This window comes from Solanum verrucosum, unplaced genomic scaffold (genome assembly GCF_900185275.1).
Source record: "Solanum verrucosum unplaced genomic scaffold, falcon-dt-bn FXZP01000032.1, whole genome shotgun sequence".
In the NCBI taxonomy this organism is placed as follows: Eukaryota; Viridiplantae; Streptophyta; class Magnoliopsida; order Solanales; family Solanaceae; genus Solanum; species Solanum verrucosum.
The window spans coordinates 3665044-3679477 of record NW_026020569.1 but is presented as its reverse complement, the minus strand read 5'-3'; the positions used below and the strand labels follow the sequence as shown (position 1 = coordinate 3679477).

The 14434-nt window shown below is 34.2% G+C and overlaps 2 protein-coding genes across 4 annotated transcripts; one reads left to right on the top strand and one right to left on the bottom strand.

Annotated features, from left to right (window-relative positions):
• Positions 1–3445: 3445 nt before the first annotated feature.
• LOC125811020 (cytochrome P450 94B3) lies at positions 3446–5011 on the top strand. Its single transcript, XM_049490507.1, has one exon. The coding sequence runs from the start codon at positions 3446–3448 to the stop codon at positions 5009–5011; it is 1566 nt and encodes a 521-aa protein (XP_049346464.1).
• A 2225-nt stretch (positions 5012–7236) lies between these two features.
• On the bottom strand, positions 7237–13985 carry LOC125810876 (ATPase family AAA domain-containing protein FIGL1). 3 transcript variants are annotated; one of them, XM_049490373.1, is made up of 13 exons: positions 13665–13985; positions 12387–12525; positions 11841–12170; positions 10653–10894; positions 10230–10476; positions 10057–10149; positions 9438–9539; positions 8759–8861; positions 8404–8487; positions 8227–8322; positions 7959–8086; positions 7694–7829; positions 7237–7274 (listed from the first exon to the last, which is right to left on the bottom strand). In XM_049490373.1, the coding sequence occupies exons 1-12, from the start codon at positions 13982–13984 to the stop codon at positions 7728–7730; spliced, it is 1986 nt and encodes a 661-aa protein (XP_049346330.1). In that variant the 5' UTR covers position 13985; the 3' UTR covers positions 7237–7274; positions 7694–7727. The 3 variants fall into 3 exon arrangements, with proteins under 3 accessions (XP_049346330.1, XP_049346329.1, XP_049346327.1); XM_049490372.1 differs by lacking the exon at positions 7237–7274 and adding an exon at positions 7433–7620; XM_049490370.1 differs by lacking the exon at positions 7237–7274 and having other exon boundaries at positions 7433–7829.
• Between the last annotated feature and the right edge of the window lie 449 nt (positions 13986–14434).

The window sequence follows — 14434 nt, the reverse complement described above, 5'->3', positions numbered from 1 at the left end:
ATGACATGTGGTCTTTTTATCCCAAAAATTAAATAAAATATTTGACAAATTTAAAGAAAAATGCAACCCTCCCCCCCCACCTCACCCCACAACTTCCCTAGTCATCTTCCCCATTCATCCTCTCCATTGTATTACTCCATTTTTATTATTTTTGAGCGTTATTTTTTCTATCATAAACCCACACCCACACAATCTACTCTATCATATTCTTTCATTTTCATTATCTTTTCCGTCACACCCACAACCACACAACCATCTTCCCCGTTTTATTCCTCTTTTTCATGATTTTTTCCATTCATAGCACCCTCCCTCCCATTTCTTCATTTGGTTTAGGGCTAAAAGGTGCAAATGTATAACAACAATGGTTCATATTTTTAAGATTGCGTCTTTTTTTTTTAATTTTGTGATATTTGTAGTTTAATAGGGCTCAAGGTTAGTGAGATTAACATTTACATAGTAAAAATTGAGATTTTTTTGCTCATATTTTAGAATTATTGTGGGTGAACTTTACATGATTTGTTCAATTTCTTGTTTCTTTTTGGCTCTATCTGAGTTTGTAGTGCGAAATTTAAATTGAAATTATTATAACAAAAGATTTAACCTCCATTGAAGTACTTTAAGCTTTGAGAAATAATGGGAGAGATAGTGACTATAAAATGGGAAAGAAGAAGAGAAAAAATAAAATAAAATAGACTAAATAAGTCCCTCACACGTTAATAGCGAGTGTATCACACTCACTTTGTCATGTCAGCAGAAAGTGCCAAAATGACACAACGGAACCTGACATGAGGTGTCTAAAATGAATAAAACCTAGTTAAAATATCTAAGTGAAAATTACTGTCAACTTTAGGGGGTCGCCGATGAATTAAACCCTACCTATACTATATTTGTAGTTTAATTAGGGCTCAAGGTTAGTGAGATTAGCATTTACATAGTAAAAATTGAGATTTTCTTGCTCCTATTTTAGGATTATTGTGGGTGAACTTTACATGATTTGGGGTGTTGATGATATGAGTTTGATTTCTTATTTCTTTTTGGGTCTATCTAAGTTTGTAGTGCAAAATTTAAATTGAAATTATTATAACAAAAGATTTAAACTCCATTGAAGTACTTTAAGCTTTGAGAAATAATGGGAGAGTTAATGACTATAAAATGGGAAAGAAGAAGAGAAAAAATAAAATAAAATAGACTAAAATCACTAAATAAGTCCCTCACGCGTCAATAGTCCATGCCAGCAGAAAGTGCCAAAATGACACAATAGAACCTGACATGAGGTGTCTAAAATGAACAAAGCCTAGTTAAAGTATCTAAATAAAAATTGCTGTCAATTTTAGGGGTCACCGATGAATTAGACCCTATCTATACTATACATATATAAAAAATAAAACGGTCCGATCTCTGATTCTGGTTAGAGTGTTACCTATATCCGGCGACTAGCTCGTGGGAAGTCGAAAATGTTAGAAAGTGATGAGAAATATTTTTTGAGTAGTAATAGAAGCGGAAAGATTTGATTCGTAGTTATTGAAAATCTCGACGGCAACAAGATGATGTTAAGTCCGGCATCACTGTTGCACTCGTTTTGTCTTTCTCTATTTCACATGTCTTGAATTCAAGGATAAGTTAATCGCCTCAAAAGTTGTTTGTCAATATCTCCCCAACCGTTGGATTGGAATGAATGTGAATGTGAATCTTATCTTCATTTAATACTTCATCGTTATAAACTACTTTTGGCTTAACTCTGTGTGGAAGTGGGGTAGTGATGATGCCATAACAGGCATGCAGTGGGTAGTAGCCTGTATCAATTCATGAGTCATGACAAATGTCAAAGTTGTGGAGCATTAGTCTCTATCTATCAAGTACAAAACCAAATAAATGTCAAAGTTGTGGAGCATAAGTTAATCTCTTAAGTAATGGTATCTCCCTAGGCGATTTGTCAGCTACCAACAAAATAATTACTATTGTACTTCATGACGTGTCAACTCAAAACACCACATTGAGCAACGTAACAAATTGTCACGGATTCAGAATTAGTTGATATTCTCCGTTCAAAATTAACAGCTCAAAAAAATATCACCTTTAAGATGAAAGATTAAGATTGGCACTTAGGTAGCGTTTAGCAGTAGATTTCCAAATACTTTTGGCAAATATTATTTGGGTGAAAATTTCACCATGTGTTTGGCCATAGTATTTGGGAAACATATTTCACCTTTTTAGAAAAAATATGATTTATATCCATAAGGTTTAAAAACTATCAAAATTAACCATAAGTTTGTATTACAAATCAATTGGATATTCGTCGCAACAAATAACAAATAGTGTCCATGACACTGGAGCAATGTGGTAGTTTGGAGTGAGTTCAACAAGCATCATTTCATCAACAACCATATCATCACTTTCATATTCACTGAATATTTTATCACTACTTTGGTGTTCACGTAAAAATTATGTAATACAGCGCAAACAACTACTATAATGGTGTTTTTGTAAAAGATAAAAAAATTGGTGTAAAATTTGAATTTTTAAAAGATCTCAAATAATGAGATTTGGCTCAAATACTAGTTTTTTCTAGTATTTGGGAATTTCGGTTGTTTGCCAAATTTGTCAAGTAATAGACAAACACTATTTGCCAAAGTTTTTCCTAAATTTTACTTGGAAAATCTATGACCAAACGGGTCCTTAATTTTCAATTATATTCTCAATATTAAAGAATATTTATTATTATCTTAATGTGTTTGAATAAAGTTAAATTGAACAGATAAAATACTACTTATTAATTATGGTTGAGTGTGCGGAATACTTTAGGATTACTTGGTGTGAAGGATTTGAGTTTGAGGGCCGGAATTAGAATATGGTTTTATAAGAGGAGAGTAATGTTGAAATTAGTAGTACTTAATTATTCTATTTTGATTGCCATCCAAACAAAGAAAATCCCTCGACATTCCAGTTTCCCTTCCTTTTAATTCCTTCCCTCCACAAACAAGATAGTATCAATTTGGATAGGTGTTCCAGAAGATGCTATTTCGTTGCCTTCTTCTTTATTAAACTCAGAAATTACAAAGTAATTAAGAAAATGCGGTAATAAAGAAAAGATATATATATATATTCTCTCTAATCAACTATATATTGACTTCATGAAATTAAAATGCATGATCAGAATACAATTCAATTGAATTCATAGTTTACTAGAGTAGTAAAAACCGCTATCATAAAGGACAAATCATATATTCCGAGTCTACAAAATTACAATGCTTTAAAGAAAAGCATACAAGTGAAAACTTGGAACCACCTAGCTACTCGACTTTCTAATATTCCAAAAAGACAGATCAATCACAGCTATTGATTTATTTATACATGTGTCAATAAACATATTATATATAGACCGATCTAGTTTATTACTTATATATGTACGTCCACACTTCTCTTTGTTTAAAATATATTGGAAGACATGATAATGGTCACCTTCCTCTCCATCTTCACCACATACCCCTTCTTCATTCTTCCATTCTTTTGTCTAACACTAATTCTATATCTATCGTATGTCATTGTTGAACAATTCCAGCAAGGTGCCAGAGGCTTTGAAGGACCGCCAACTTACCCCATCATAGGTTGCCTGATTCCATTTTACAAGAACCGCTATCGTCTCTTAGATTGGTACACTCATCTTCTCTCTCAGTCACCAACAAAAACAATCGTGATAGACAGATTAGGTGCTCGGAGGACCATAGTAACAGCTAATCCACACAATGTAGAGTACATGCTCAAAACCAACTTTGACAATTTTCCTAAAGGCAAGCCGTTCAATGAAATTCTTGGTGATTTTCTTGGAAATGGTATATTCAATGTGGATGGAGATATATGGTACAAACAGCGCAAGATGGTTAGCCATGAGTTCACCGCAAGGTGTTTGAGAGATTACGTTGTGAATGCCCTCAAAGAAGAGGTGGAGAACAAGTTGTTGCCTATGTTAGACTTAATGGAGGCTGAAAATAGAGCTTTTGACTTGCAAGACTTGTTAAGAAGACTTGGATTTGATGTCGTTTGCAAAGTTTCCTTGGGGTTTGATCCATGTTGCCTCAATCATTCTCTTCCATTTTCGCCTCTGCTACATGCCTTTGAAAGGGCTTCACAAATATGTGCTGGTAGAGGGGCTGCTCCTATATCTGCCATATGGAAGGTGAAAAGATGGTTAAAAATTGGATCTGAAAGACAGCTGAGACTAGCCATTGATCAAATCCATTCATCAGTCGCTACTATCATCCGCGAGAGAAAGATTAAGATCAGAGGAGAAAACCAGCAAGAGATCAGTAAAGATCTTCTTTCAAAACTGATATTGGCAGCAAACTTTGATGAGGAGGAAGTCAGGGACATGGTGATAAGCTTCATTATAGCAGGAAGAGACACAATATCTGCGGCAATGACTTGGTTGTTTTATCTACTTACTCTCCATCCTGAGATAGAAAATGAATTGGTTTCCAAGGAGCTAAGGTTTATAGAAGCTGAAACACTAACAAAGCATGAGACATTGAGAGAGATGAAATTCTTGAAAGCTTGCCTCTGTGAGACAATGAGACTCTATCCACCAGTTGCATGGGATTCAAAGCATGCAATTGCTGATGATATTTTGCCAGATGGTACTCGTATCAAAGCTGGCAATAGAGTGACCTACTTCCCCTATGGTATGGGGAGGATGGAAAACTTGTGGGGGAAGGACAGGTTAGAGTTTAAACCAGAGAGATGGATGCAGAATTCAGAAGAAGATGAAGGAGGAGCAGAGCAGGCATCAAATTTGTACAAGTTTCCAGTCTTCCAAGCAGGTCCAAGAGTTTGCCTTGGGAAAGAATTGGCCTTTATTCAAATGAAGTATGTTGTATCTTCAATATTGAAGCGCTTCCAAATCAGACCAGCTTGTTCAGATCCTCCTGTGTTTTTGCCACTCCTAACTGCTCATATGGCTGGTGGTTTTAAGATTTTTGTCCATAAAACTAAAAACATTAATTTAGATGATCCCTAAGTCTCTTCCTTCACATGCTCCAACGAGTTCTCCTTCCAACAGCTGCCACCATTATCTCTAAAGAATTTATTTCATTTTCTACCTTTAATTCCTGAGAATATTTATTGGTTTTACCGATCGATCAATACAGCAGCTACTGGTTCACATCCTCAAGGATGGAGGAGTATTTCAACTTTGTTTAAAGGTTTTAATAGCCAAGACAATTCTACCATCCTCTTCTTCTTCTTCTTTTTTTTTTATTATTTCCCCTGTAATCTTTTCTCTACACTTGGACTGGAAACAAAAAGCTTGTGAGAAAGGAATTAACTAGAGAAGAAAGAAATTGAAATCCTTCATTGTGTACCAAGAGAAATTTGTTTTACAAGATAGAAGTGGTTTGTAGCATATTTCCTGTTCATATTTCTACTCTTCAATCCCTTCTTGAAACATATGTTATCCGCGTAATCAAATAAATAATGGGCAGAAAAAGTAGTAAGTTATATTTACATTAAACCGATAAGTATAGCCGCATGGTAAGACTACAATACCAAAAAGAAGTAAGGTACAGATCTCTAACTTTGGCACCAATCGGAAGGAAAGGAAAAATATTGAATAAAAAATAGTATAGATATACTAGTCTATACGGTTTAAGTACCAACTACGTGAGAGTTGAAAATCAAACTGATTTCCATTCTACCCAAGTTGTTAAAATAAATTTGTTTCTATGCTTTAGAATATACTCTTATATATTACAGCTTGCATGTTTTTCTTTTTTAATTACTGTATTCTTATCAAGTTGGAAGACACATGCGTTATCTTCACGCTATATATAAAACTATTTTCAAGATTTACATAGGCAACTAACTATTTGTTATTAAATTGCAACCAAGTCAGATGCCATAAACAATAGTGTATATTTTTTGTTGCGTTGGTGCAAGAAGTGCTAAGTAGACGCAATTCTTTATCAACTTATTTAAACTCAATAGAACTTGTTTAATCCAGACCTGCAGCCTGCAGGGGAGCTGACCTTACCAATCTCGAAACAGATTCCTGGCGGGCAGCTAGGAGCATAACTACATATTTATTCATATGTACTGAGTTTTACCAATATGATCATTCCACTGATAGTTTTTTTTTTTTTTTTATGAAACTAAGGATTTTTCCACTGAAAATTATTCAACTAATGATTCTTATCACAAAAAGTCATTAACTTTCTTTTATAACTTCAAAGTTACTAGACTATGATTATTTCACCCTCAAAGTCACTCAACTATTGATATTTTACTTAGAAAGTCTCCCACCAATTTAAATAATTTATTAATTAAATTTTGTTGAAACACAATTTAATTTTAAATTACTTTTATTAAAAAATAATTAGATGCTCATTTTTAATTATTTTATTAAAATTTATTGAAACACATTTTTGTTTAAAACTGATTTCTTAAAAAATAATACGATACTCATTTTAATTATTTTATTAAAATATAATCTTATTACGTATTTTCTTCATTGACTTCAATAGCGTAGATCTTGAAGAGAATGCTCCTGACAGGACTCATCTGGGACAAACGAGAGGGACGGAGAACACAATTGAACAAGCACCTCCACCAAAGAGGTCACTAATGCATGTTCAGTTAAGGTTGCAGGTTTATTTAAAAATAAATACTTTTAAATTTGTTGAAATATAATCTTTTTTATATGTAAGCATCTTATTATTTTTTTTAAAAACAGTTTAAAACAAAAATTGTGTTCCAACAAAATTTATAAAATAATTAAATGAACATTTAATTATTTATTCAAAAAATTACTTTAAAACAAAAATTGATTTCAATAAAATTTAATGAAAAAACTACTTAACTTGATAGAGTGATTTTTTAAGTGAAATATTAACAATTGATTAATTTTATAAGGTAAAATATTTATAGTTGAGAGACAAAGTTGAGCAACTTACTACGGAAAAAATACTCAATTGAGTAATGAGAAAAATTCTCAACCACATTGACTTTATGTGAGAAGAGAACTATTAGGAACTATTTTTGTTAGAACGATTTCAAGCCAAAATGGCGAACAAAATGGCCATACCACGACCACTATTATTCAAGTGGGAATGCTCCTCATGTTTATAATGAACCAATTTAATATATAAATCTCTGTTCTATTTAAATAAATAATAATAAAATAAAAAATCTCCACGAGGCATGATGCCCTATTAACTTTTACTGATATCACTTTTATTTATGATTTGTATTTCCTTCTCCAGCCCCTCGACAAAACACACAGGATGCTGCACAAAAAACTCAATTTCCAGTTGAAGTGATTTTAAATTTGCAACGATTGAAGAGAAATATGTATTGCTCGTGCAAACAATTTTTTTGTTCTTTCCAAAGGATTCCCTCATCATTTTTCTACCTAAAGTAAAAAAAAAAAGGTTAAATTTTTTCTCTTTAACAAAGTCCCAGTAGGTTAACAACTATTTTGACAATGATTTAGCTATTGGAAAACAGAAACTGAACAATCGACATCAACTATGCTGCAAAATACCTAAATTGTCTGGCATGGCATATGGAAGATTCTTCTTGATCTGGATGGGTCATTTAGGTAGCAGACGAATTTACATATCCCTCGTGTAGCTGAACATGAAATGAGAATCCATGGATCATCTGCCAGCACTCTCGCAAGGAATGTAAAAGTCATGCAACTTACATTATTTTCTCTGATGTGATTATTCCTCTGGCTCTTAAAGTGCTAAGCTTCCAAACTGTTTGTTCCAGTCCTCGTATGCACCAAGTTCATTCAAAGACACAGAAGGCCTTACCTCTTGTAATGCACTCTCAAAGTCCTGTGCAAAACAACATATTGAAAATGCTGTGATGAGAAAATTACGGACTAGTATGCAACTGAGTTAGTTCTTTCTTTTGTTTCCATAACAGCATCTAACTTTTGCTGTTTTTGCATGCCTGCAAATTACCTGAAGAGTTACTGGCCTCATATCCTCCTTCTTTAGCTTTGTAATTTCAACACCGTGCCTTAGAGCTTCCCTCAATGGACCCATGGAAGCATCCTTCACTAAATTCTTCATGTCAGACCCAGAATACCCTGAAAATTTAAGCAAAACATGATAAATAAGAAATTCACAAATAAAAGGAAGAAAGAAAAATAGGAACGATGGACAAAACTATGGCCTCATCAGATGGGTCTTAATGTTTTTGAATGTTAGCAACATGAGTTGCGAATACCTTCCGTAAATTTGCAAATGGAGACAATATCGTCATCTGAAAGCTTAAACAAACCATCCTTCTCCAATAGACTCTTGGCAATCCAAGCTCGTGCTTCTGTATTCCAAGATATATGGTCAACAATACTGGTCACAGTATTCCATTCCTGATTTTTTAAAATGAGGCTCTAGCTTGCACCTGAGGAAGGAAGTGGAACATAAAGTCTTTTAGTAAGCCGTCTCCTTGCAGCCTCATCAAGCTCTTGGGGCCTGTTTGTTGCACCTGTTTCCATGAATAATACCATCAAATTTTCTTCTGCTAGTAACTAAATTAAATATTTTTCTGTAGTAAAAAGGAAACTGGCAGATTTAAATTTCTCATTTGATTGCCCAGTATACAAACTACACCTCATGGATTCATCCACAACGCACACCTCTTGGGAAAACAAAGAAACTTTTGACTAGCATAGGTTTGTGATTGGACTGTTACGTGGTTTTTAAATGGGAATCTGCTTCTCTTAACATGCTGAAGTGTAGAGGGATTTAGAAATCACCTATAAGAAGAATCTGTTCGCTCACATTGTCAAAGCCTTCCATCTCAATCAGAAATTGTGTCTTCAGGCGCCTACTAGATTCATGTTCACCTTCTGACTTGCGCTGCAACCATGTAAAGTCTTTTAGAAATCCCTACTTGGCAATCAGCTTATGGAGAAGTAAAGTCCAGCCAAAAACTAAAAATAGTATACATGTATGATTGATGTTTACCTTCTAACTTGTACTGCAGCCTTATCAAGTTTTCAACCACAATGTCAGTCAAAAAATTCACAAGTAGAGAACACTGAATTCTCTACTATAAGTCATTTCTTTTTATGTTTTGGGTCGCCCTTTTGTTTCTTTTTCCCCCAATGATTCTAAACTATTTTTTCGAAAATGCCAAAAGTCCCGGATTAGTAGGGAGTCAAAAGTAGGTATAATACCAATTTCAACATCTGCTAGCTGATGAGTTGACAAGAGAAATAAATTCCTCATCACTACATGTTTTTTTTTCCTCATCACTACATGACTCAGACACAATTCTGATTAAATCCAACATTTCCATTTGTTAGAAAAGGAAGGAAGGAAGCAATTTGCAAGATATGATCTTTTTCAAATATTGCATCCCATTCAGTATGCAGAAATTATGCACTAAGGAAAAGATTTCTCTTTACACTGAAGTGTCAGAGAGTTACATACCTGAGACAACAGAGAATCTATTTCATCAACGAAAATAACAGCTGGCTGACGACAACTGGCCACTCCAAAAAGTGCCCTCACCAGCTTCTCCCCCTCTCCAATCTACAATCATGAACTCAAAATCATTTGCCAAGATAGTTCCATCCACCTTTAAATATATATCTAGAACAAGATAGCTGTAACGCAAGTCTCATGCACTAGATTATAGTAATCCTTACATTTCCTTGTCATTTCTTATCAAATTCCCAGGTATGAATTACATGAAATTTTACAGCTAGACCAGTTAAGACTCCAAATGACTTGGGAGATCTCCAGTTTATTGTTTATTCACTGGGTATTTCATATCATAAACCTAGTGGCTCACTATAAAATTGTACGCAAGGTAAAATGTTTATGCTGCCTACAAAGAGATTATTGTTCCTGTAAGATTTGAGATACAATAGATGAATTCGTAGCTTAAAAACAGTGGCGTCCCCATTAACTTATTTATCGTGATGCATATAATAGTTAAATATCTTGCAGGAGGTTGGGGGTTTCATCCTCCTTTTCTTTCGAGAAAAGGGATCAGGTACATTTCAGTTTTCATAGAATAATATACATATACAAACATACAACATACCCACTTGCTTGTCAAAGAGCTGGCAGATATGTAAAAGAAGGTTGCTTTTGCCTCGCCAGCAATAGCTTTCCCTATCATTGTTTTGCCAGTTCCCTAAAGCATGAGAGATTTATAAGTTCAAAGAAAACTGCTTTCTTCTAAACCTGTCTTGACCTGGTGGACTAAGAACTTACTGGTGGACCAAACAGAAGAAGACCTCGACCTGGAGATCGGCAGCCTTTGAATATGTCTGGACGTAATAATGGCCAGATGACCATCTCAGTCACACATTTTTTAGCATGTTCCAGGCCAGCAATGTCATTCCAACGCACATTGGGATCCCGGTGCATAATCTCATTGCTGATATGCTCAATAAGTCGAGGCTCTATATTCCTCAATTTCTCAGGAAGTTCACCATCAGGACCAACTAACATTTCCAAACTGAATGGTATATAATATGAAGAATTAGGACAAGCATTTCGCATTATGAAACACCTTTTAGATCATCTTGTGATCATCTTTGTAAAATGGACTAAGCTAATATAACTTGAATTAAATAGCACAGTTAGCTCAAAGTAGATCTCTACTGATACAAAACAAGCAAAAAGTCAACTAACCATCTCCTTGTTGAATCATCAAGTGTATCTTCTCCTTTCCTAGAAGTGCGTGAAGTAACATTGCCTACATTATTGCCACTACTACCTCTGATAGGAGGAACAAAATTGCCCCGTATGCCACGGCGTGGAAAACCATAGGACCTGACTCCACAGCCTTTGTTCATCAAGGTGTTATCGTTTTGTGGGGAGATTGAAGCACTTGGTGATCTACTCAACCCTCGCTTATGTCTTGCGTCCATTTCCTACAGCATGAAATGATCAGAATGGACACACATAAAACAAAACAAAATAAGCTAAACAAAAGATTTACAAATCTGAGAAGTTTCAAGAACGGCAGTCCTTAATAAACAAAGCAAATTGATACTACAGCTCAGAGTTGTTGCTCAATTTAAAAAACACATTTATCAGATTATATAATTGCTTTCTTGAAAATCAATCAGTCTCTTTTTAAATAACCAGTGCTTCTGTATGGATGCTAAAAGGTATGACATCATTCACCCATGCCAGCTATATGTTTACAGCAATAAATACACTTGCTAACAGTGATGACGTTCATGTTAGGAATCATGGCTGCATGCACATTACATTGCCATTTACACTAGCAATAGGCTGGAAATAATGCCCTGATTGAAAAACATTTTAACTTGCAATGGTGTAGCATTCCCTTGGGTTTAAGGAGTTGATCAACTGTCTTCTTCTATCGAAATCTAAGTCCATAAAATTCTCTCCTGTTACACCAACTGTCTTAGTCGATATTAAAATATACTCTTCTTCCTCTTAATCTAAAATTTGACCTTATATAGCATACAAAGTTTCTGCTAAATAGGAAAAGCTTTTATCGCATTGCATTTAATCATTCCCTCCTCGGGGAAGGGTCCACCTGAGTACTTATGGGTTTTAAATTAGGGAATCAAGAACCGTGAACCAGACCTTTATGTTTGTTGATCGGACTTTCACATAACATTTTGGATTAAGAATAGGGGGAAAAGAATCAATAATGTGAACAAAAGTAAGTTGGTTGTCAGCCAAGGAATTCTTCTCTGTGCATTTAAGCAAACAAGTCAGACAGTCTTAATTAGACAAAATAAAAGCCTAAAACATATTGTTTCAGAAAGTTGTAGGTTTGTAGCTATGATAACTTAGGTAACTCAACATTCAAGAAGCTTCCATGAAAATTGAAAGAGGTACCAGTTTTGCTCTAGCAGTGACAAATCCATTTGGAGAAGCATCAACATCAGCTTCTTCAGTGCACAAGGGGGATGAGATGTTTTCATCTCTAGAGCCACTGCTTTCCCTGTACAACCGTCTTGTTTTGGAACCATTGACACAAGTTCTTTCTTCCTCTCCATCTTTAATGTCCACATGCTTTGAGTGAAACCTATCAACAGGAAGAACCTCTGGGCTACTATCATTTGCAAAGCTTCTATTTTTTATCAAGGAGAAATCTCTTGGACTAGTGTGTGCAGGTGTTTTCAAGGTTCGGCTACCCACATTGGCATGTCTGTTTAATTGATTTCCCTGCAAGATAATACACTTCAAATGACTTCACGTATTCTCAAAACGATCACTCTTTATTCACAAACAATGGAAAGTAGCTTGAATTAAGTTTTTATAGATATAGCGAATTCAAAAGAAAGGGAAAACCAAAGAAAAAACAACAAGCATGTAAATAGGATTCTCAGTGCTGGTGATAGAAAAGAAAAAAGGAAATAAGCAAATTCTTAGTCCACACACCTGTTCACCTTTAGCTGTGTCTTCATGTTGCTGACAAAGAGAAAGAAAGTACTTAGACTGCTTAATCTTCTCAATGTCAATATTTTTTCCTTGGGCAAATATGCAGCCTGGATCTCTCCCTGCTTGTTCAAAGGCATGGCTGAAGATATATAGCAAAGATCAGCAACTTCAACATGTAAGAACATATTGGTTCATTGAATTATTTATATTGCTAATATGAGTGACTCGTGAAATGATGAACAAAATGATTCTTACAGGTTCAAAATTGTAAACAAAAAAAAGAAGGAAATACTTGTACTATTCTGTTTGTCTTCGAGCTGTGAGAAAAGAATGAATGATGCAATTGAAGTAATGTATCCTTCTCAGAGGAATAATACTTCACGGAAGAAAAATCATAATATACCTCAATTGACTCTTTATATAGAATGAACCAATTTACTGTTGGGTCGTTTGACCAATGATAGCTTTTAAAATGAAAGCGAATAAAGAAAAAAAAGGATCACATTATTCTTCATGTTTTCTCCTCAATTTTGCTAAACCATGCTGATATTTTACAAAAAAAATTGCAGGTCTTAACAAAAAAAAATATTAAAAGGAAAAATAGAATCACATCATTCTTCATGTTTTCACATCAATTTTACTAAACCATGCTGATATTTCAAAAGTTTTTCCAAGGCAAGCAGAAAATTCGATTAAAAAGAAAAATAGAATCACATCATTCTTCATGTTTTTGCCTCATTTTACTAAACCATGTTGATATTTCAAAAGTTTTTGCTAGGCTAACAGACATAGATTAACAGGTAAAATAGGTCACATCATTCTTCATGTTTTCTCCTCAATTTTACTAAACCGCGCCGATATTTCAAAACTGTTTACAAGGCTAACAGAAAATTCGATTAAAGTTAGCTCAAAAGAAACAGATAAGGCTGAAGCATCTTTTCTGAAATCTCTGAAATGACACACACTCATGAGGTGAGAACTAAATTGCATCAAAATGCCTTTTGAGAAATCAAAATAGAGCAAAATAATATTTAAAGTCAGAAATTAACCTCCAAATCCACGCTCATTCAGTCTATATTCTCAAAGTAGCTTAGAATGAAGGAAAAAAACTAGTCTATACCATACATATACTACAGTCCGTCCAAACGATTGTCGGAGATACGAAATTCAGAGCATCTAGTTTATGGTTAGAATTCAGACATCAATTACTGAACATCTATTTACTAGCATTTAAAGAAATTACAAAAATATAAACCATTAAATAGAAACGAAGTGTACCGATCGGATTCAGTTATGAGGGAGCTTCGAGCAGAATCAAAATTTGACAGAGCTTCACGACGAATAGGACGAATGAAGGCCTCGTCGACGTCTGAATGAGAATGGGAATCGAGGAAGCCGATAAGTCCTAGTCCAAGTACTGTTGCAGAACTGAAATCCTTACTTTTGAGAGCTACGTCTGCTCCAAATAGCATAGAATGGAGCCTCTTGAGATTCGTGTCGACTTCTTTCCTCCATGATACCTCCGATTTTTCGTCCTCCATTTTCTCCGATTTCGAATTTGGTGCCGTATTTTTGCTACTGTCCTCCTTTCCCGCCATTTTCCCTCCTCATGAATTATTGCCAGGTACATGTGTAATTTATAAAGATATTTTTAATTGCTGAGACGTCCCTGATGTTTCTCTACATAATACACAAGCCTCTTATCTTCTGGGAATTTTAAAAGAAGTCCTACTCTGTTGTATTTTGTCTCTTTCATTTAACATAACTTTTAATTTTATTTATAATAAATTGCTATAACTATATCTTAGGTAGGCTATAGTTTGATTTGGTTTTAAATTTTGATAATTGATATTATTTGATTTGTTTTTGGTTTTACTAAAAAATAATCGGAAAAATAATCAAATCGAATCGATAAATTAGATATATAAATTTTATAATTATTTATATATTATTCATAAATAAAATATAAATATTTTGTTAAATTTTGACTAACCTAAATATTTTACTTTACAATTATCTCAAGTTCAACACTTAAATTTTAGCCTAAC

Excerpts from the sequence above, each read along its gene's own strand:
- LOC125811020 (XM_049490507.1), top strand. The coding sequence starts at position 3,446 with ATGATAATGGTCACCTTCCTCTCCATCTTCACCACATACCCCTTCTTC.
- LOC125810876 (XM_049490373.1), bottom strand. The coding sequence starts at position 13,984 with ATGGCGGGAAAGGAGGACAGTAGCAAAAATACGGCACCAAATTCGAAA. Across the intron at positions 8,862-9,437 it reads TAGATTCTCTGTTGTCTCAG|CGCAAGTCAGAAGGTGAACA; the intron begins GTATGTAACTCT and ends ACATGGTTGCAG. Across the intron at positions 7,830-7,958 it reads TGAGGCCAGTAACTCTTCAG|GACTTTGAGAGTGCATTACA; the intron begins GTAATTTGCAGG and ends TGTTTTGCACAG.